This window comes from Protopterus annectens, chromosome 12.part0, assembly GCF_019279795.1.
Source record: "Protopterus annectens isolate FY-2018-M chromosome 12.part0, PAN1.0, whole genome shotgun sequence".
Taxonomy (NCBI): Eukaryota; Metazoa; Chordata; order Ceratodontiformes; family Protopteridae; genus Protopterus; species Protopterus annectens.
The window spans coordinates 1,028,622,581-1,028,643,854 of NC_056746.1; the positions used below are offsets into that span (position 1 = coordinate 1,028,622,581).

Genomic DNA, 21,274 nt, shown 5'->3' on the forward strand with positions numbered 1-21,274 from the left:
ACTACCCTAGTTACAGGAAAGGTATTGATATATTTATATATATATATATATATATATATATATATATATATATATATATATATATATATATATATATATATACATATACAGAAAAGTAGCTAAAACAGCAGCCAAAACAATTCAAATGCAGTGCAAGCTAGCACACTTGAGTATGTAGCAATGTTAGACCAAACAGTTTAAAAAAATGCAATTAAATTAAAAATGACTAAAGACAAGTGCAGAAGGAGTCTATTAGGTAGAGTGAGGTAAAGAGATGGGACTGGGGGAGTGTCCAGATCAAATCTACAGTGGGAGCAGGCAACTGCAAAAGCCTCCAAATTTAAACAACAACACAGGAATAGGGAGGGTGGGTATGGGAAAACCAACACCTTCAGCACAGATCTGACAAACTATACAGTGAAACAAAAATAACAGTGCACAACTCTGAAGTCAGCCAGCAATGATATAAAATTAGTCAAACAACAATTACCAGTACACAACTCTGAAGTGCCAGAAAAATATATTCAGCTCTGTATATCTCCAGATAGTTTGAAGAGCACTCTCAGGACAAAGGCTCTAGCAATGACATGCAGACTTTTTTACTAAGAGGGTCTAATTTTATGCAAGTAATCCTTGAGATGGTCAGATAACACACAGGATGTAAAACCAGTTATACCAACTTAAGACACAGAGAAATAGGGGGAGGGGGGGGGAACACCTTCATCAGAGATCTGAAAAACTATATAGTGAAGCAAAAATAGTGTACAACTCTGAAGTCAGCCAGCAATGATATAAAATTAGTCAAACAACAATTACCAGTACACAACTCTGAAGTGCCAGAAAAATATACTCAGCTCTGTGTATCTCCAGATAGTTTGAAGAGCACTCTCAGGACACAGGAAGGCTCCAGCAATGATATGCAGACTTTTTTACTAAGAGGGTCTAATTTTATGCAAGAAATTCTTGAAATGGTCAGATAACACACACTTAAACAATCAAATAACATGTTTTCGGTAGAGTGTCCTAGACCCATATATATATATATATATATATATGCGTGTGTGTGTGTGTGTGTGTGTGTGTGTGTGTGTGTGTGTGTGTGTGTCTGCGTGTGTGCGTGTGTGTGCGTGTGTGTGTGTGTCTGTGTGTGTGTGTGTGTGTGTGTGTGTGTGTGTGTGTGTGTGTGTGTGTGTGTGTACACACACACACACACACACACACACACACACACATACACACACACACACACACACACACAAAGTAAGCAAGTACAAGTAAATGCATGATAAAATAACATTTATAAACCAGATCTGCTGGCAAAGGGGTAAAGCCCTGGCTACAACATAGAAAACTTGTTCAGTTTACTGCTCTGGCACATGTAAGAGCTGGAATGGGGATGGAAAAGAGTGGTAAGGCTTAGCCAACTAAAAAAATTAAAAAAAGAAAGTTGTTGCTTCTACTATGTCTAAACAAAGCCATACTATTGTAAAATAAAGCATTTTGCTATAACTGTCATAACCCCAAAGCCAGTGCATACAAAGTACTTAAACACATATACCAACAGCTGAACTGTTTTCATGCCATTTTAGCCAATGAATTCAGCTTAAATTTTTGTGGGGTGCCAAGCTCCCCTGCACCCCCTGTGAGAAAAAAGCCTCATTATTTTTCCATTGTCACTCCAAGGTTACTCCATCTCAGAGAAAGAATGATCTTTAAAATGTCTTGCTCTTCCTTTGAATGTTACAGTCACAGATTTCATAAAAATTAATACATGTAGATAGGGCTTACATGCTGTGGGTTCAAATGGAGTATTCAGCTAAAGAAAAAGAGCAAATAACGTCTGCAGCAATGAAACCAGTGACATTTGATGAAAGAAAATATAAGCGATGTACTACTGTCAATCAAGTAATATATACATTGTTTTTTATATATAGTACTGTGGGGTTAGAGAATTGATTTACTTTGTCACTTGTCACGAAGATTGTTTTATAATCCTGTAGAACAATATATTTCATGTATTTAATAGCAGACTCTGACATTTCTCATTGTTCCATGTGTATGATCTTTCATTGTCTGCCTTCCTGTTTATATTATAGCAACGTGGCGCAGTTCCGTAGTCATTTCTTAGATCAGAGTCTTCTGGCATATTTCTTTTGTACAGCCCTTCCAACATTCTGAAAGCTAGTGGCAATGCCTTTTCTGTCCCAATATTGAATGCTTGTGACAGACTACGGGTTCATATCTGTTTGAATCACTATTAGCCATCTCAGAGAATGGTCTATACATAAGCATTTTGCTCACCCAAAATCACTTTATGGGTGCTGCCATCCTACATATTTTGACTTAATTGCAATGTCAGCATTTAAGCTGCTGATGTGTAACTGATTGATTCTGAAGATGGTCTACTGTGATGTCAGAATGCGTCTTACTTTATGGTTTGTTATCTCCATCTAATGAGCCTATATTTAAATGCATTACATATTACATCACTGGTTTGCAACTGTTGTTTAGTTAATTTTAATTATTATGTGTTATAATCAACACTCCCAGAGGAGTGACTGAAATGAGTCCTTTTAGATATGTCCATTCTGAGAGTTAAAAAACTGATAAGGTTCAAACCATTTGGCAAAGCTTGTATACCACTATTTTCAATAGCATTAATGCTCCATTGGTATGTTAAATGCTGATTATGGGTAAAATAACTGTACCTACTTTACTAATCTTGGATGCAGTTGGACAGTCTTTTTAATAGTGAAGCTAAATATATTTTGGGTGGTTTACCTGTGAAGTGCATATATTTCCTGGGAGTTAATAAACCCACCTTGAAAACCAGACAGCTGTTGATTATCACTAGTATACTTTGGACACATTTAAATATATTTCTTAACCTTTGGTGCAGCGGTAGCATTCTTGCCTCACAGCAAGAGGTTCTCCCATTCGATTCTTGGCTGGAGCACCTTCTGTCCTCCCCACGGTCAAGTGGCGTTCGAAAGACATGCGTAAATGGGCGTGCCTTCGTTGAAGGTTGGATGTCGAGCTGGCACCTCGGCACTATAAAAATCAACTGCCAATCATTAGCGGACCGGAGTTTCGCTGTGGCGACCCCTAACCGGGAAAAGCCGAAAGAAGAACAACAACAACATTGTGCAATAGACCTAGAGCCTGCAGACATTTTCTTTTAAAGACAAGATTCAGCAGAGATGTCCAGTAGATGCATTGCAGATGTGCACATTGAGATATGTGTTAATGAGAAAACATTGTCTATGTTTAGATTACATCTGTTACTGTGGCACTGAAAAAGTGTGTGGATATTATAAAAGAGTGTAAAAGAGCTGTTTCTTTTAATAAATTGGGAAGATTTAATTATACAAATGTAATGAAGCCAAGCAAAATTCTGCAAGTAGAAGTTTTCTCTAGTGTTGTAGGTTTATACAGTGTTACCAGACATGAGGTACAGGAGACCATTGAGTAGCCCAGCCCAATTTCCAAATTGCCCCAGAGCACTGTTTGGTAAAGTGACTTGCTGAGAATCATACAGCGGGCAAATGAAAGCTAAGGGTATTAAACCTTGCACTATAAGAAACAGCTCAATAACAACTAACTGGCATAATCTCCTGCATTAAATGCCAGACTAAATAGAATATAGGATTTGAACACTGGAACTCTGATACTAGAGGCCCAACCATGACCTCTATGTCAGGGTGTATTTTTTTAAACATTCACCTATTTATTATTATTATTATTATTATTATTATTATTATTATTATTATTATTATTATATTTTCATTTAAAGGTTGAACTCCTCAATTAACAGAAATACCAGTAATGTTTTTATTCTACTTCACACAATTAAATGCCATACAATAATTACATTAATATAGCTCAAAATTCCTGTTTACTGTATTAAACCGAAATATCCTGTTCAATTAAACCATAAAAAGAAAAAGAGAAAGGAAGATAAAAAAATATATTACAACACATGCAAAGTGTGTCCTCGTAGTATATGCTTATATTGTATGTTTTACTAACTTACTCTTTATCATTTTTTAATAACATTACTAATGTAGGTCAGGATTTATGTTCAGTTGGTATAGATTTTGTTCTTATAGGTTCACAGGTTCATAGGTAAGTGCTAGGCTAGCTGCCCTTGTGGGCCATTTTAAGCCTAGCCAGATTTCATTTTTATGTTTAAATGAATCTATCCCATTTGATGTTAGATTGGCCTTACCCATCTCATCTTACCTCTAGTAAGAATAACTGGGATCATACCATAGATAATTTTTGGAAACCCATGCATACAATTGAGTATTTAGGAGCTGCATCTTTCCACTGGTAGTGCAGGGGCAGTCATGGGATACAATTTCTGCTACCCATCCATAGATCCAAGTTGTGCTTAAATACGGACAGGGATGAGATTTGTTTTATGTGGATGAGGAGTCTGTTCCAGAGCAGCAATATCCTCTGTGAAATATATTTGTCCCCCAAACTGTTCCGTTGATATTATACAAGAAGTTTAGAGCCCTAGACTGAGTACTTCTGATGTAATTTGACTTGCTGATATGCAATAAAACCTCAGTATTGTGTCAGAGGATACCTTGCATACCAGACACAGGTCACCTCTCAGCAGTGTGTAGAATACCAAGTAAAGTAAAAGGGCTTTGAGTCTGCACATGAAGGACATATCATTTAGGCCTTGTATCTTTTTACTAAGGTATCTCTGTGGGCATTCCACTTGCTGCATGTGTTTGGACAGGTAGATGCCAAACAGGGAATTATACTCAATTACTGGCCTAATTAGGGCTGAGTAAAGGGGACAAGTATATCCCCAGATCTGGACACTATCCCTTTATTTAAAAGATTTGTAATATAGAACAACTTACTTATGACAAGGGACACTCTTAGGAATGTACTAGCAATGCATTAGTTCCCTAGTAGATGACTTCCTAAAAGATACACTAATGGATTGTTGGCATTTAGTTTCAGTCCATGATTTTGGCACCAGTTATTTGTCTGGGACAAAACTTCCTGCAGGATGGCTAAGTCATTTGGGGATTCAATGACTGCTCCTAGATTGCAGTAATTTGCAAACTTAGTCATCAAGAGCCTGTTGCTATTGTTTTTTTTTTTTTTTTAATTTAGAGAAGTAGATACCAGACAGGAAAGGTCCCAGTACAGAACCCTGGGGGAGTATACTGATTGACTGGTCTCTTTGTGGAGGTAACTTTTCCTATTTTGATTTCCTGCTTCCTATATATGAGCCAACTGGCAATCCAGCAGGATTTCTACTGTGCTTGAGTGAGGGATTGTGTCAAAAGCTTTGGCCAAGTCAAGCTATGCGGTGTGTACTGCTTTACCTTCATCCATTGCTTTGGTGACCTTTTCAAAAAATCTACCAGGTTGAGTAAGCATGACCAGCCTTTGACAAATCCAAACTGAAACTAGTCCAGTGTTTGGATGTTCCTTATATCTGTAAAAGGAAAAATCTGTGATATCCCTCGAAGTTCCCAAAAATCCAGTATGCAACCTATACTGTGTCAAAAACAAACCAAGCAGAAACTTCAGTGTGGAGGATGTGAAGTTCACTCCTTGAAATATGTTATGCACCTAATCCACTAATAAAATTTGAACTTTAAAATACATACTACAAAATAATAAAATAGTAAGTAGTTTACAATTGAGTTAAAAATAGAATATTCTTTATTGAAACACACAAACAAGTGATCCTAGCTGAGTATAATGAAAAGTATTAAAGACAATCATTAATTTATATATAATCAGGTTATTTGGAGCAAAGGAGTGGTTACAGAGGGTGGTTGTTTTAAGAATGATAAAAGCATTAAAATCATGCCTTTAACTAAGTCCCTCTTCCCTCTTAACACCATAGTGTAAACTGAGACTGTGTTACCTTAGAACTGAAACTTAATAGCTACAGACAAATTAAAATACATAGTGTAAGAACAGCTTATTAAGGCTAACCTACTAATCCAGATTTTATTAATTAAGAAACCAACTCAGTAACAAAATGACCAACTAAACAAAAAGATGTACCATTAAACAGCTATCAAAATATGTATTAGTAACTTATAAACTGAAACACTTTTAACAAAGAATGCTTTCATACCAAATAAATTCATCAGGTTTGTGTATAAAAAACAAATAATATTAACAAATATGTGTATAAATCTAAAAGTGAGCACCTAAGTAGGCTCAAAACCATAGCTATAATTGCTAAGGTAGAAATACAATGAAAAATGTTAGAAATAAATAGTGAAAAATGTTAGAAATAAAGCATTAAGGCCCTGGATACCTGTTCAACTGTGGCATTTAAGACAGCCCTTAGTTTAAATGAGTAAATGTATCAGAAAACAGTACCAGTGCCAGTTATTTTCACTGTAAAATATTTACAATGTTTGATATTTGTTTATAACAATATTAACATGCATAATATTATTATGTAATGTCAGCATTAATCAGTCCCATATGAGACCTTTAATATTCTTTTAAACAGTGGGGCAGTTTTCTGAGTTCTAGTATGCTTTTTATGGAACAATAATAATTAAGCCCCAGTTTTCTAAAAGAGTTCAGTTTCAGCTGCCACAGTAGTTCATGTTTTTCTAAAACATTAGGGATGTCTCCTTCCATTTCCACATGATCAATAATTTGAAATTTAAAGCCAGTGTGTCCTTTGAGAAGCTGCAGATGCTGAGTCAGTGCATTATTCTTGTACTTAGCTCTAATTTCGGAAAGATGGCCAGAAATCCTTCATTTAACTCTGTTGAGCATTTCCCCATATAAAATGCTTCACAGTCATTGTGGTTTGCCCTGTAAATCACCTACATTGAGTTACACTAATTTCCTGCGTTGGTTTTAATCAGTTTCTTTGAATAATGGCAGAAAGACATGTCTCCCCCCTGTATGTGCTGACAAAAAACACAGCTGGCTCCGCACCTATTGGTACATGTATCCAGTGTTCTGGGTCTACCTTCAAACCATCTCCTGATGTTTCTGGCTTTCCTATACACAAAGGAAGGAGTTTCTCTATGAATTTCCTCAAATATAAAGATAGTTGTAACTTGACTTTTACTGTTGACTACTAAAGCATCATTAATATTATTAGAGAGAACTGGGCCATAATTAGTTATACAAATCTAAAGACAGTTGTAGCTTGACTTTTACTGTTGATTATTACAGCATCATTAATATTATTAGAGAGAATTGGGCCATAATTACCAACAGCTCATAGATTAGTACTAAGCTAACTGCCCTTGCAAGCCTAGCCACTTACCCCTTGTGAGACTTAAACCCTGCACCTTATGTTTGTAAGACAAACATCTTAACCATTAGGCTACCCTGGACATCCTTGGAGAAGCTTCTTCCTTTGTGTATAGGAAAGCCAGAAACATCAGGAGTTGGGTTGAAGGTAGGCTCAGACCATTGGAGGTGATAACTGTAGATTCTCTTTAGCCAGTCAGAGTTCTATTTTAGGAATGGTTTAGAAGTAGGTTATTGCTGTCATCATTAGTTGCTGCTGGATGTAGCCAAATTTTTTTTTTTGTCGTTATTTTGGTTTGGAAACCAGCACTTTTTTTACGTTTATGTTATAGAAATGTGAAGGTCAGTTTTCAGCTTCACTAACAAATCATTATAACAATGTAACATTTAATGAAATACATACTGCATTTCCTTCCAGAAGCTTTATTCAGTGTCTCAGACTGGATCAGTCTGGCAACCATCATGAAATATCACAAATTATTTCATAAATCTAGAATTTCCAAGTCTACACTGGTTTTCATATTATATGCTGCACATATTTCTTTACTACATGCATGCAAGCTCCCCTTTCAAGCCAGATCTGCACTAATCCTTAAGGCACTATAGGAAACTACAAAAACAAATTATTGCATACTGTCAGAAATTTACATTTAAAATCAAAACTGTTGCACACTGTGCAAAATGTATATTAAATACCATGCTAAGAATGATTAAAATTAAGTATATGTGACTGAAGGAACAATGTAGCAAAGAGTGGCTTTCCCAGTGGCAGAAACATCCCAATCAAAACGAATTTAAAACATAGTGTCATGTAAATGCTTTGAAGTTAAAAATAATTAAACATTAATTGAGCAATGAACACATAACAGTTGTTTTATTGATAACATTTTAATGAGTAATTGATAAGCCACTTACAGATAATTGTTTTTCCTGGTCTGCAATGAGAATGACTCACATCGATGGGATTTATTGACACTCACATTACCGTCAGATAAATGAATCACATGAGGTGAAGATTCTAACCTGATGTTGCTTTCACTGAGTCCGTTATTTTGTAAACTCAGCTCTCCTTCTCGCAGCTGTGCAAAGTACCTGAAACGATAGCATGGAATTACATAACCCATCTTCTTTGTCTCACTGTATCTTCACTTATTATTCATACTTTCCTTGACCTGAACATTTTAAGTGTTTTGTACAACTTTTGTTCAAATTATTAAATATCTTCTTCTGTAATGTAACCTGGAACTAGGTAATGTTAAGCTGACATAATATGGCACATTTGTAAGGGTCAAAACTAGCTTTCATAACAGTATGTTACAAGTACTCAGATACACAGACTGCAGACATATATCTCCTATTGTCAAATGAAAATGATTCATCAGGAGAATATTCCAAATATACATCACAGATTACATGTTTATAACCTCAATGAAATGAAACAGTGTGATACCATACTGTATGCTTTAATTATTGGTAGCTCAGGGGTTCAAAACTGGAAAATAAACCAAACTCTTACAGCCTTCACCTGTGATTTCAGGAAAGTGAGTAAGAATTCACATATCCTTGAGGTTCAACGATACACATAAGAACAACATTTGATTTACCATACTTTTTCTTTACAGAAATTACAGACTGAAATGACATTTTTTTAAAATAAGAAGTGACTAACTATCATTTCAAATAATAATTAGCCTGTACTCAGTACCAAAATATTTGTGAAGCAGTTTTAGCGACACTGCATCATCCAGATCTACACAGACAGTATATGAAAGCTTCACATGCAACAAATGCAAATACAGACACATAAAGTACCATAACAGTAAATGTTTGAATAGCCACTGCTGCTGTAGCCTTAGCTGTGTAGGTTATATCTTACTACGGATATAACAGCAATCAAGCTTCCGAGCTTCAGGGCACCTTTCATGCACCCAAACCATCAAACAGCTCGAGTTGAGCTGACTAAAAAGACAGGTTTAGGTCCCAAGCCCTTCCAAGCTTTCATGCCAACCTTGAAAGGACAATGCTAGGAATAACAAAAAATAAGTATTCACACCCTGGCATAAATATCACACCAAACAACAAGGGGGGTGGAGGCAACAGTTACTGCAGCAGAGATCATTCTAGCATCTACCATTATGATAAGTTTCCTTACACAACTATACTATGTTCATCATATTAATCACAGCTGCAATAGCCTTAGCTATATGGGTAGATTACCCTAGCTTACAACATTTGGGAGGTGGAAGGGAAAAGGTCGAGCTGCACCTGGAGAATGGTCTTGGCATAGTCTGATCTAGACCTAAAGAACCAAGCTAGTAATGCCTTGTAAATGTAGGTATAAAGGACAAAGTTGCTGCTTCTAGAATACTTCTAGAATCCAGCCCTTTCCAAAAAGCCATAAATGAATCCAAGGCCCTGATAGAGTGGACCTTGACTTGCCTGGAATATTTTCCTGTGTGCTGATTATAACAAAAGATAATAGCCTAAGTCAACGATTTGGAAATAGTCTATTGTGATACAGCTTGTCCCATCTTACCTTCACAAGAAATGACCAACTGATCCAAAAATCTGAAATATTTAGTTCTGTCACGATAGTACCCGAGTTGTCTGTGGACATACATGGTAAGGAGTATCTTTCCCCCTTATTTTTAGGTTCAGGAAAGAAAACAGTGACAATAATAGTTTGGCTTAAGGTAAACTCAGGTACCACTTTAGAGGTAAAAGAAGGATTGGTTCTCAAAGAAATACACTATTTTTGGAAAGATCAAAGCAGTTTTCTCTGTGAAGAACCTCAAGTCAGCCAGATAACTGGTTCAACTGGAGCAAGTACCTAACAAAAAATTAAGATCCCAAGAAGGGTCCCACCAACTTGTTTTGAGGCCTCTATGCAAAATCCCTTTCAATATCATTTTGACATGAGACTGTATTTTAAGAGGAGTATCCATGGGTAGACATGATGAAATGGCTGATTAATGAACCTTGATGGAGAAGTAAAAAAAGGCCACATATAATAACTCACACAAATATTATAAAGCCATGGAACAACTAGGCCTGAATGTGTGCTGGTTATGTTGTTGGTACTAACTAGAAAACCTTTTCCATTTGCTAATATAGGATTTTCTAGTAACAGGCTTTCTTGCCTTCATTAATACCTGCTACACATCCTCAGTAAACAAATGCTTAAAGGGAATTAAGACCCTTTCAATTTGGCAGTCAGTTTAAGTTGTTTGAGGCTGTAGTGAATCAAACATCCCTGATCTTGTGTGTGTGTGTGTGTGTGTGTGTGTGTGTGTGTGTGTGTGTGTGTGTGTGTGTGTGTGTGCGTGCGTGCGTGCGTGCGTGCGTGTGTGTGTGTGTGTGTGTGTGTGTGTGTATGTTTGTGTGTGTGTCTGTGTAGATCCATTCTGTGACAAGTGGGTGGTAAATGGCCATTTCCAAAAGTAGAGAGAACCACTGTTGCCTTGGCCAGATGGATGTGACCATAATGATCCTGGGGGATTTCTTCTGAATCTTCAGAGGTAGCCGGGATATCAGAGGAAAGGGTGGAAAAGCATACAGGAACATTCCTGTCCAAGGAAAAGAAAAGACATCTGTCTTCCAGGTCTTCTTGCATGGAGTATTGAAGCAGAATCTTGCCAGCTGATTGTTCAGAGAGGAGGCAAAAATAGGTCTACTTGTGGAACTCTCCACAGATGGATCAAATTTTGGAAGACCCCCCATCTCGTTTCCATTCATGATGGTCTGCCCTTGTCCTGCTCAGCTTACCTGCCACATAATTTTTCTCTGACAGTATGTGGGATGCCTGTAGAGTGAGACTGTACTGTGGAGCTGTATCCCAAGCTAACATGGCTAGTCTGCAAAGGAGGTATGACCTGGTTCCCCCTTACTTGTTGATATGCCACATGATTGTGGCATTGTCTGCATCATCCTGAAGAGGTCCTGGGGACCAAAGATGATTCAGACATTTCACTGCCTTGATCAGGGAAAGCAACTCTTTAATATTTATGTGCTTGCATCTATCCATGATGTCCCACATACCTTGTGCTTTTATCCATCCTGAAACTACTCCTCAGGCAAAGTCTGAGGCATTTGCGGTGACTAACTGCTTTGGAGCAGGGAGGGACAAGGAGGGAACTGAATTTAGGGATATTGCTTTTTTCCACAAAGTGATTTCTCTTCTGAAAACATCAGCATTGAGACTTAGACAAATAAAGGATGTTGGTCTAATGGAGTCTTGCCAGGAATATCATGAGAATCACAGATACCATGAGACATAAAATCCTGAGGTATTCCCTTACAGTGACCAAAGTCTGAGTGTAAAATCTTAAGAATAGATCTAGATATAGCTCTATTTTATCCTGTGGAAGAAAAGCTATTTGGACTGAGGACTCTAGATGATACTCCAGGAACAATATCTTTTGTGAAGAGTAAAAAAAAAAGACTTTTGAATGTTATTTTGGAATCTCAGCTTGTGTAAGAGATCTCTCACCCAAGTGAGAGATTCCTAACACTTTAAAAAAGACTCTGCAAAGGTAAGCAAGTCATCAAACTATAGAAAACAGCGGATAACATATAGTCTGCAATGAGCTATAATGAACTGGACACTTTGTGAACACTCTTGGTGTTGTGGCTTGCCCAAACTGTAAGCAGAGAACTGATAATGAGATTCAGGCATACAGTATCTCAAGAAACTCTTGAAATCTGGAAGAACAGAGATGTAATGTAAAGCATCTTTTAAACCTAGGGCAGGATTCACAAAGCCTCCATGTAAGAGTTATAACTCATACACGGAGGCTGCAGTTAAACGGAGTGATGTCAGCATGCTCTGCATATTCATGAGAGCATGCTGAATCACACTTAAGGCCAACACGGTCTGTGTAAGACAATAGGGGGCGTGTCCGTAGGCCGAGCCCTGTAAGCGGACACGCCCCCAGAAGAAGAAAAGTTCCCATAGTAAACACCTACGACAGAGTCCACGGAAATGTGAATAAACAGAACACAACACATGCCCCCACAGACTATGAACAGAAAACATATAAATAAACATGTTATATATTTTGTTTAAATTGTAAAAATGTTTAACCGTGAGTGCGCTCGTTTGCGTGGGCGTGCCCGTAGCGCAGCTACAGTTAGCAGTCAGTGGGAAAGCATATAAGAACGAAATATGCAAAATAAGCCAGGAAGCAATAGCGTAGTGGTAGAGATGTTGGCTGAAGAGCAGGCATTCATGGTTCGAGCCCCCGCAACACCAATTTTTTATTTTTAGCAAAATAAGCAGGAAACAAGTCCCTGACAAATATGTACACATAAAACCACATTTTATGTAAAATGTAATGAAATAGCCCATTTATATTGAAGAAATGTGAGGTAACAAAAGAATAAAAAATGCTAGATGTGCCCATAGCTGAGCTACAGTTTAACAGAGTGAGAGCATCTGCCCGTAGATGAGCAGTGGTTTAACTGGTGCAAAATGAGTGCCCGTAGCTGAGCAGTGGTTTAACACGCTAAATCTATGTGCCCCTAACTGAGCTGAGTGTAATATGCATGCCGATAGCCAAATGAGGCTTAAAGCAGCGTACCCCATTTGCGCGGAGCTGCGCACCGCGCAAACAAGCTAACCGTCGGGCAACGTTGAGCAAGCCGTATCAAAACTGCCTTTACACAGACACACCCCTCAGCATGTCTAGACAGTCATGAAAAATAAAAAGCAGTGGCCAGGTTCGAACCCAGGATACTATACACCATAGTCAAGGTACAGAACCACTAAGCCATGACAGCAGTACCTTTAAATGCAATAATAGCTAATATATAGGAATCAATACAAACTGGAGCATGACAATGCAGGTTTACTGAAGTTGATACAATTCCAAAATGGCCAATCACAGATATGTGTGGGAAAAACGGACTATATAAGCCCCATAGGTGGGAATACACAACATAAACGATTGTAGAACTGACCTGCAGGCAGAATGACAGGAGTAGGAGAGGGTAGTTGCTTTCGAGCACAGAGGTGGGGAGTTGAGGATTCCAGGTACATGGTCTGGCTCCTAGTCCATAATCATGAGGCCCACTCATGCAGGGCCAGGTCCTCTGGGGAGCATACAGGGCCGAGGCGTGGGACCGGTTGGCTCATGATCTCACCAGTGCCACAGGGATTCCAAGGACTGGTGAGCAGGTCCGTCACCACCATGCGGACCTGAAGAGATGCAAGCAGGACCAACTGAACCTTTGGACCCAGGAGGCCCGGCAAACACCCACGCCCCACTACTGAGTAAGTTACATTTAATTATGTATGTAAGAAATTAAACTAGCTGATATTATGGAGATGTGTATTCCAATATTACTTCATTTATATCACAGCTGCAGGTGTCCATTCTGTGAACCGCAGAGCCTATGGCGTTAGGCTGGTGCGGTTGCGCCACCAGGCAGGTCAGTAATCCACTACCAGTAACTGTAAAGAAATATAAAAGTATGACAGTCAGCAAAAGAGTGCAGTGTAGTCAGTAAGGAATAAAATGTGCAAGTAACAGTGTGAAAGTGTCTGCAAGTATTGCTTGATTACAAAAGTGTGTTTCAGCCTGTAAGTTAAACCGAAAAATGAAACTGTCTGACATATTCTGAAATAAAAATGCCCTACCTGTAAGAAAATAGTACACAACCTGCAGCAGGCTGAAAAGTATAGCTGCAGAAGATGATGAAATCACATGTGTGAAATATATCCCTGTTGAAATACTGAAACATGACAGAAGTGAGACTGCTGGAAAGGATTGTAATAACTACAGGTAAATCATGTCAATAAAGCCTAGAGTAAGTACCATCCTGAATAGTAAAATTAAAGCAAGTGAGAGAGTGTGAGAAAGTGTCATGAATCCAGCAATACAGTAGTAATAACCCCTGAATAAAGTATACTGCAGTCAAGACAGAATGAAATGCATGTGAGATTCAAAACCAAACAGCAAAATCTGTTCAAAGTGTTGCTGCATCTGGAATGTGTATCCCAAAATCTGGATATGTTGCTCTCAGTCTGCAATATGCAGATAGGATGATTGTCTGATATACCAAACATCCACACTTGTCTACAGCTATATAAAGCAAATGTAGCAGGATGATGTAGCTGAACAAAGCTAGATATGAATGTGTATGAAGAACAATAAAATGTATATTGATGTTGCAGTAACAGTCCTATCACCAAGTTGAAATAGTTATCATATAGGAAACTGTAGTTAGAACAGTAGTGTGTATATAACTGTAGCTATTAGAAATGTACAGCATATGTATTGTTATTCGAAGGTGTTAATATTATTTTCTTTACCCCACCCTATAACCACATATAACCCATTCCACGTGAAAATGGTATGTGCAATCACAATTAACACCCCTGGACGTTTGTCCTGTTGGGTCATATATATTTGCATGTCCGTTGATGCATCTGCCCTGTTCATACAGCCAATTAACCCTGCATGTTGTTGGACTGTGTATTGCTGTTCAAATTATGCATGTGTTATGCACGCTGTTCAATGGTGTGAATATCTGGGTGTTTGGTTAATGGGAATACTAATGCATGCTGTTACAACTAATTGTGAATGGTATTATATGTCACTAACCCAAACTGTCATGACATAATGCAAAACATAGGATGACAGGGAAGGCAGGTCCCAGCGGACCCACCTCTCCCACCTCAGCTGGCGAGTGCACCTGGCACTAGTGCCGAGTCCGGACCCTCCTCCGGTGGCCCTGTGCAACCTGCGGGTGGAAGCGCTGCGGGGGATGGGGCTCGCCCCCCCCTCTGCAAGTGTGGCCGGAGGAGAACCACCACTCACCCTCTGTAGCATCCAGACTGTGGTGCGTAGGGAGATTTGGGACTCTGTTCTCGAGCCCCTACACCAGCTCGAGGCACGGGTGGCACAACTAACGGGCATGCCTGTTACCCGGCCTACACAGCCCCCAGCACAGCCCCGTCCTGGGCAGTGAAGGAACAGTGGCAACTGCCTATGGGTGGGGATATCAGTTCCACTGTTGCCATCTGGTGGGCTCATGGGCTCTGGATATCCAAACCTACGTCCCCAACAATTGTGTAACCCCCCCACACGTGTCATACACCTCCCCTGTATGCATCTTGTTTGTCTTGTCTGTTTACCTACCCAACCTACCTCCCCAGCTGTACCGACTTCCTTCACCTGACATACCACTCTCACCTGAAAAAAACAAAACAAAAAAGGGCACTCTGTACCCACAAAAAAATTACGCCCCATGCATAGCTGCCCATTCCGCACACATGTCTGCTGGGCATGGAATCTATCAATTACAATTGGCTGTACAACAAGTATTATTGTTGTCCTGACACCTCTCTCAGGGGTAGAAGGTTTCAAATGTCACACCAAATTACATACATATGCACAGCTGTTGCTGATGAAGAAATGGGCAGCTATGGGCCTTACCTACATCCCTCCTGCAAATCCCAAGCTTGTTTCCCTACTGTCTTACCCTCTTTGTGACCCCTTTTTCACCACTTTCCTGTCTCCCCATTTTCTTTTCTTTCAAAGAAAATAGCGCGGGTGTGTGGCAGAGTAAGCACCTTTAAGCGGTTGTAAGCAGGTGTGCGCTTGTGTGCGCAGAGCTAACCACCAGTGCGCATGCGTGAGCTCCACGCAAACCAGCGCTAACCCGGTTACAACTGCTTAAAAGTGCCTTAGTCACTTTAATTGACAGGTCCTGTACTCAGTTCAAAAGCAAAATAAAATCCCACTGTCAGTCCCGAACCCAGGACCTTGGAAACGCTAGTCTGTATGACCTACCACTAAGCCATGACTCTTATACAAGAACATTGTGTTAAAATAAATATAACATGTAATAGTATGGATGAATGTAAAGGGAATATATGATGTGTAGTACACAAAGCATGTCATTTAGAATTACTGTCAAAACTACTGGATTTCCATAATAGTAGTGTGTGAACAGAAACAGCCATGCTAGTTGGTAGCTTGTAGATAATAATGTCAGTTAAAGTACATATATAAATGTATGTATATGTATATATATATATATATATATATATATATATATATATATATATATATATAAATATATATCTATATATAGTTGTAGGAGTCATTGTGCATACACACTTGCTACAGGGAACATGAGAGAGGAATGGAGAAATGTGAATATACAACACAGCCTAAATCATGAGAGAGATACTAACCTTTACACTCACAGAACACTGTCCACAGCATACCAGCATGGTCCCGGCCCTCACAATCTGAAAGGGCAACGCCTATCCCACATACCCTTTTATAGCACTGACCTGAAATCACAGTGAGAACTGCAATCAGTACACAACTGGCTGTATGCAATTAGCAAATGCTGGCTTACAATTGGTGCAGAGGCCATCACATGGACCTATGCAGATACCTACAAAAGCATCCAGTGCTAAGACTCCACACATGCAATACATTCATTGCACTGTCTGGAAGCAGACAGAGGGAGAGCGAGAAGTGTGAGAGAGAGAGAGAGAGAGAGAGAGAGAGAGAGAGAGAGAGCAAAAAATAAATAAATAAATAAATAAAATTATACACTGTGACTCTGTCACCCGAAGCTTTCAGCACTGACAGTAGCAGCAGCAAGCAGAAGCAGTGGTAATGCAACCAGCTGCGACAAACACAGGTAGTGCAAAGTAGCAGGTTAATAGTGTGCATACTGTGAACCCTCCAAATGTGTCATAGGTCTGTATCCATAGGTATGTCCATGTGATATGTTGTGTGTACGTAGTTCCACCAAAAGTGGATGACCATACATTACATGTCAATCAGTCTTAGGCCATGCTCCTGGCAGCAGTTGTCTGTGCGTTGCCCCAGCAATGGCTGTAGTGACTGCTTTGAAAGGTCAGCCAGGTTTAAAAGGCAGGATCAGCCCATCCCAAAGGCACACTGGCTGGGAACAAGTGTCTGCAGGTACCCGATATCACTGCATATGCATCCCATACTGCATAATTCCATAGCTTAGCAGACCAGGCCCGTTATGCATATGATGTGGTAATTCCCAGGGTCAGTTGAGGTGCCCCCTTAGTGGTGTGGGACCACTGTTGCTGTATGCCACTGTCCAGGTACATATCCTGTAGTACGGCCAAGATAAATTATCAGTGTTATATGTGGTTGTATGTCCTCTCGGAGTGCAGGTAGCACACATCCAGGGATACCATGAGGTCACAGTGATGCTGTGTGTTCTTCTCTGCTGAGGGTGGCCCTCACCTGGACATGTGAGATGATAGGGAGGTTACATCCAGCTGTGATAAATATTTCAACTGGTGGGGGAGAAGGAGGGGGGATACGTGCACCGAACATGTCTGCAAGATTGTTGCCAATATCCGTGTGTTTGGTGAATGTTAAGTAGGTGTGTATTAACACAGAGCATATCTGAGGCATGTGGTCCATATGTGTAACATAACTGAAGAAGGCCTTGTGGTCATCCATAGTGTTTGTGTCCATTTCCCTCCCAGAGTAGGCCATGGCCGTTGTTATGACGGACCGTAGCGTAGTACCAGTGCTGACCACAGATGCCTTCCCTTAATGTGAATGTGCTCTGTCCTGCAGTAGCCTCCTGCTATTGTTATACAATATGCCTCTGTCTGGGGTCCACTGGACAGGATGCCTAACCTTTGTGCATAGGGTCTGGGTTAGAAATGTGTGTGCAAGTTCCATGCAACCTGAGGCATGTCCGTGGTAAGCATTTGCAAAGGGGTCAGCAGTGTGGCTTGTGGCTTCCACTGGCTCAGTGTGCTGCATGGATACCATCTCAGTCCCAGCAAGTGAATAACTGTCTAATCACATACATATCAAAGTAGTCTACTGTGCTGGTGGTGGTGGTGGGATATGTATATCCAGGCCGAGTAACTTCTGTCCACATCACAGTAGTGGACGGTGTCCCACATACAGTACCTTGGGATGAACCCCCAGAGTGAGGTTGTGCATTGCACCTGTCAGTGTGTACTGACCGATGGGGCATGCTACTATGTTGTGTGGAATGTGGCAGGTATTGTTGCACAGGTGTTGGCTGAGCACTGATATCTGGCTATGTACCTGTGTATCCACCACGACACACACACATGGAACATATGGGAGTAGTAGTATATCACTACACATGAGTATCATGTATAGTATGTGTGCCATATATTGCTGACATGGTCTACTGATATCCTGTTTGTGTTCTCTTCCAGGGAGATGGCGTGTCAGCGTAACCCCGCCTACTCTGTGGCGGAAGATGAGGAGATCCACCAGAGCCTGGTGCAGGAGTATGACATCCTGTTTTCCCGGACCAGTCAGAATCAGCAGGAGAGGGCTGCACTGTGGCAAGACTTTGTCCGTAGGGTAAATGATATTGGCACGCATAACAGGACATATGAGCAGGTACGACATCACTGCAGTGATTTAATCCGAAGTGTCCGTCAGCGTGCATCAGATATCCACAGGCAACAGGTCGCCACAGGAGGTGGGGTGGCCACACATCCCCCCCTCACCAGAATGGAGGGGCTACTCCTAAGTGTTGTGGCTCCAGCCCCGGAACACCAACAGCAGTACACCTGCATTATGATGGAGGCTGGTTCCACACAGCAGCACGACATGGAGCGTGCAGGTAATATGCCATATGTACACTTGACTGTTCTGTACACTGTATCATATGCAATATCAATGGCACAGTTGTGCCCACTGACATTAATCTCATCATTTCTGCAGGTCCCTCCAGGGTTACAGCAAGGCAGGCCATCCATGCTGGTGAGTGTGTTTAACATAACCTATAATAGTCCTGATAATGCTAGTAGCAGTAGTGTAACTCAGTAGTGCTCTGTGTGTATACTGTGGGGTGTGCATGTGTGCATGTGTGCAGGTGTGCCTGTGCCCATGTGTGCATGTGTGCATGTGAGCAGGTGTGCCTGTATTCACGTGTGCATATGTGCATGTGTGCCTGTGTCCATGTGTGCATGTGTGCATGTGTGCATGTGTGCCTGTGTCCACGTGTGCATGTGTGCATGTGTGCATGTGTCCACGTGTGCATGTGTCCATGTGTGCATGTCTGCATGTGTGCATGTGTGCATGTGTGCCGGTGTGCATGTGTGCATGTGTGCATGTGTGCCTGTGTGCATGTGTCCACGTGTGCATGTGTGCATGTGTGCCTGTGTCCATGTGTGCATGTGTGCCTGTGTCCATGTGTGCATGTGTGCTTGTGTCCATGTGTGCATGTGTGCATGTGTGTATAAGTGCATCACTGGTAACAATGTCTGGAGACTGTAAACTGTGTTTCCTGTCTTCCTCCCACAGGTTCTGGGGCTGCTCTGGTGACCTGCAGCAGGGAACCTGAATCCTGTGCCACGGCTACTGGTAATGATGATATTTGTGTAATGGTACAGGAAGGTGTGTCAGGGTCTGCCATTGGTCAGCCAATTGACAGTACACAGCTGTCAACCCCATCATTGTGCACAGTCCTCCTGCCTGTACATCCTTTGTCACCATTGTCCCTAGGTGATGGACAGGATACAGTGGGCATAGACCAGGGTAATGTGGTACCTGTGGCACATGCGTCCCCACACAGCAGCCATGGGCAGGGTCCTCCAATGGTACCACACAGACAGTTGCCCATGGGTTCTCGTGGGAGCATCCATGGGTGTACTGCCTCTGGCCGACGTGCCCAAAGAGGTCTGTCAACCTCAGCTATGTTTTGGACTGTCATGCAGGCACAGTCACGTATGGAAAGGTACACCAGACAGGGTCTGAAGGAGCTGAGAGCATGTTGCACAGCCATGACAGACAGTATGTGTGACATTGTGGATGCTATCCATAACTTCACCAATGTCATAGACAGACGTTGTGGGGACATATTACAGCAGTTCCACAACCAGATGTCCATGAGCCAGGGCAATGGTGGGCATTTGTGGCATCGACGCGGCCGTATGCCAGCAGCAGTAGCAGCTGGCAGTTGGCGCGGACGACAACAGGCTCACGCACACCCCCATAGTGCCAGCAGCAGCACCAGCAATGCTGGGTCTGTGCTGTCATCAGAACGCCCCAAGAGACCATGTGCACGTGGCTCTGGACAGTCCCAACAGGGACTTGTGTCCAGTCAACACACTCCCGCTTCTGATGACAGTACCCAGTCTGGCTTAGTACTGGATACGGTCCGTAGCACTCCTGCCAGGCACAGGTACTGTGTCTGTGCACACAGACACTGATCTGTATGGCCTGCCAGGTGCAGTGTGTGGCTGTCCACAAACCCCTGTATATGGCAGCCATGAGGTGGAACTGTGTGCATGCATACACACATGCGAAATGTTAACACCTAGGGTGACCACATACACGCACACACTGTACCAACACTGCCCCACCCTGTACTGCTGCCCCTCACCAACACACATACACACACATGTCAATTGGTGGTATCAGTGGCTGACTCAGGCATACCTAATCCACACCCTGTGCATATGATGACACTGTGCCACCTCCTGCAATCTCCAACATCATTGCGGGAACAGGTAAACATGTTGCTGATGCACAGGGTGACTACATAGAAGTGTATTAGTAGTATCATGTTGGTAACAGTACAGTGTGCTGCTATGACTGTGTGTTTATCCAAGCATGCCTGCTGCAGTAACTGTATGAATGTCCTGAATTGTTATCTGCACCCATAGTACATACCAAAGTATAACAGCTGCATATAATTGCATGCCGGTGGTAAGGTTGTCAACAGATAGCCGCATACATGGGTAGCACAGGGGGAAAGCTAATGCAAGTAGTGATATGCAATGATGGACATGTACAGTAATGGTGTCAAGTTGCCCACAACGACTATGCCATGTGGATGTTCGCGCATGTGGATATGTGTGCAGTACCAATGTAATCCAAATCACAAATAAGTATGACATAATATCAGTTCTACCATGGGCATCTGCGCTGTGTATTCCTGGGTACATGTTGATAGTGCCTACATATTTGCATTTTTACTTACTGTTATTGTT

At 41.1% G+C, this 21,274-nt stretch overlaps 1 protein-coding gene across 1 annotated transcript in view; it reads right to left on the reverse strand.

The window, feature by feature from the left end:
* LOC122816948 (formin-like protein 13) overlaps window positions 1-21,274 on the reverse strand; it is a 1,087,038-nt gene that overhangs the window by 563,999 nt on the left and 501,765 nt on the right. Inside the window, exon 6 of the mRNA XM_044090042.1 lies at window positions 8,188-8,364. Coding sequence (XP_043945977.1) covers window positions 8,188-8,364 — 177 coding nt within the window. The remainder of the gene's footprint in view (window positions 1-8,187; window positions 8,365-21,274) is intronic.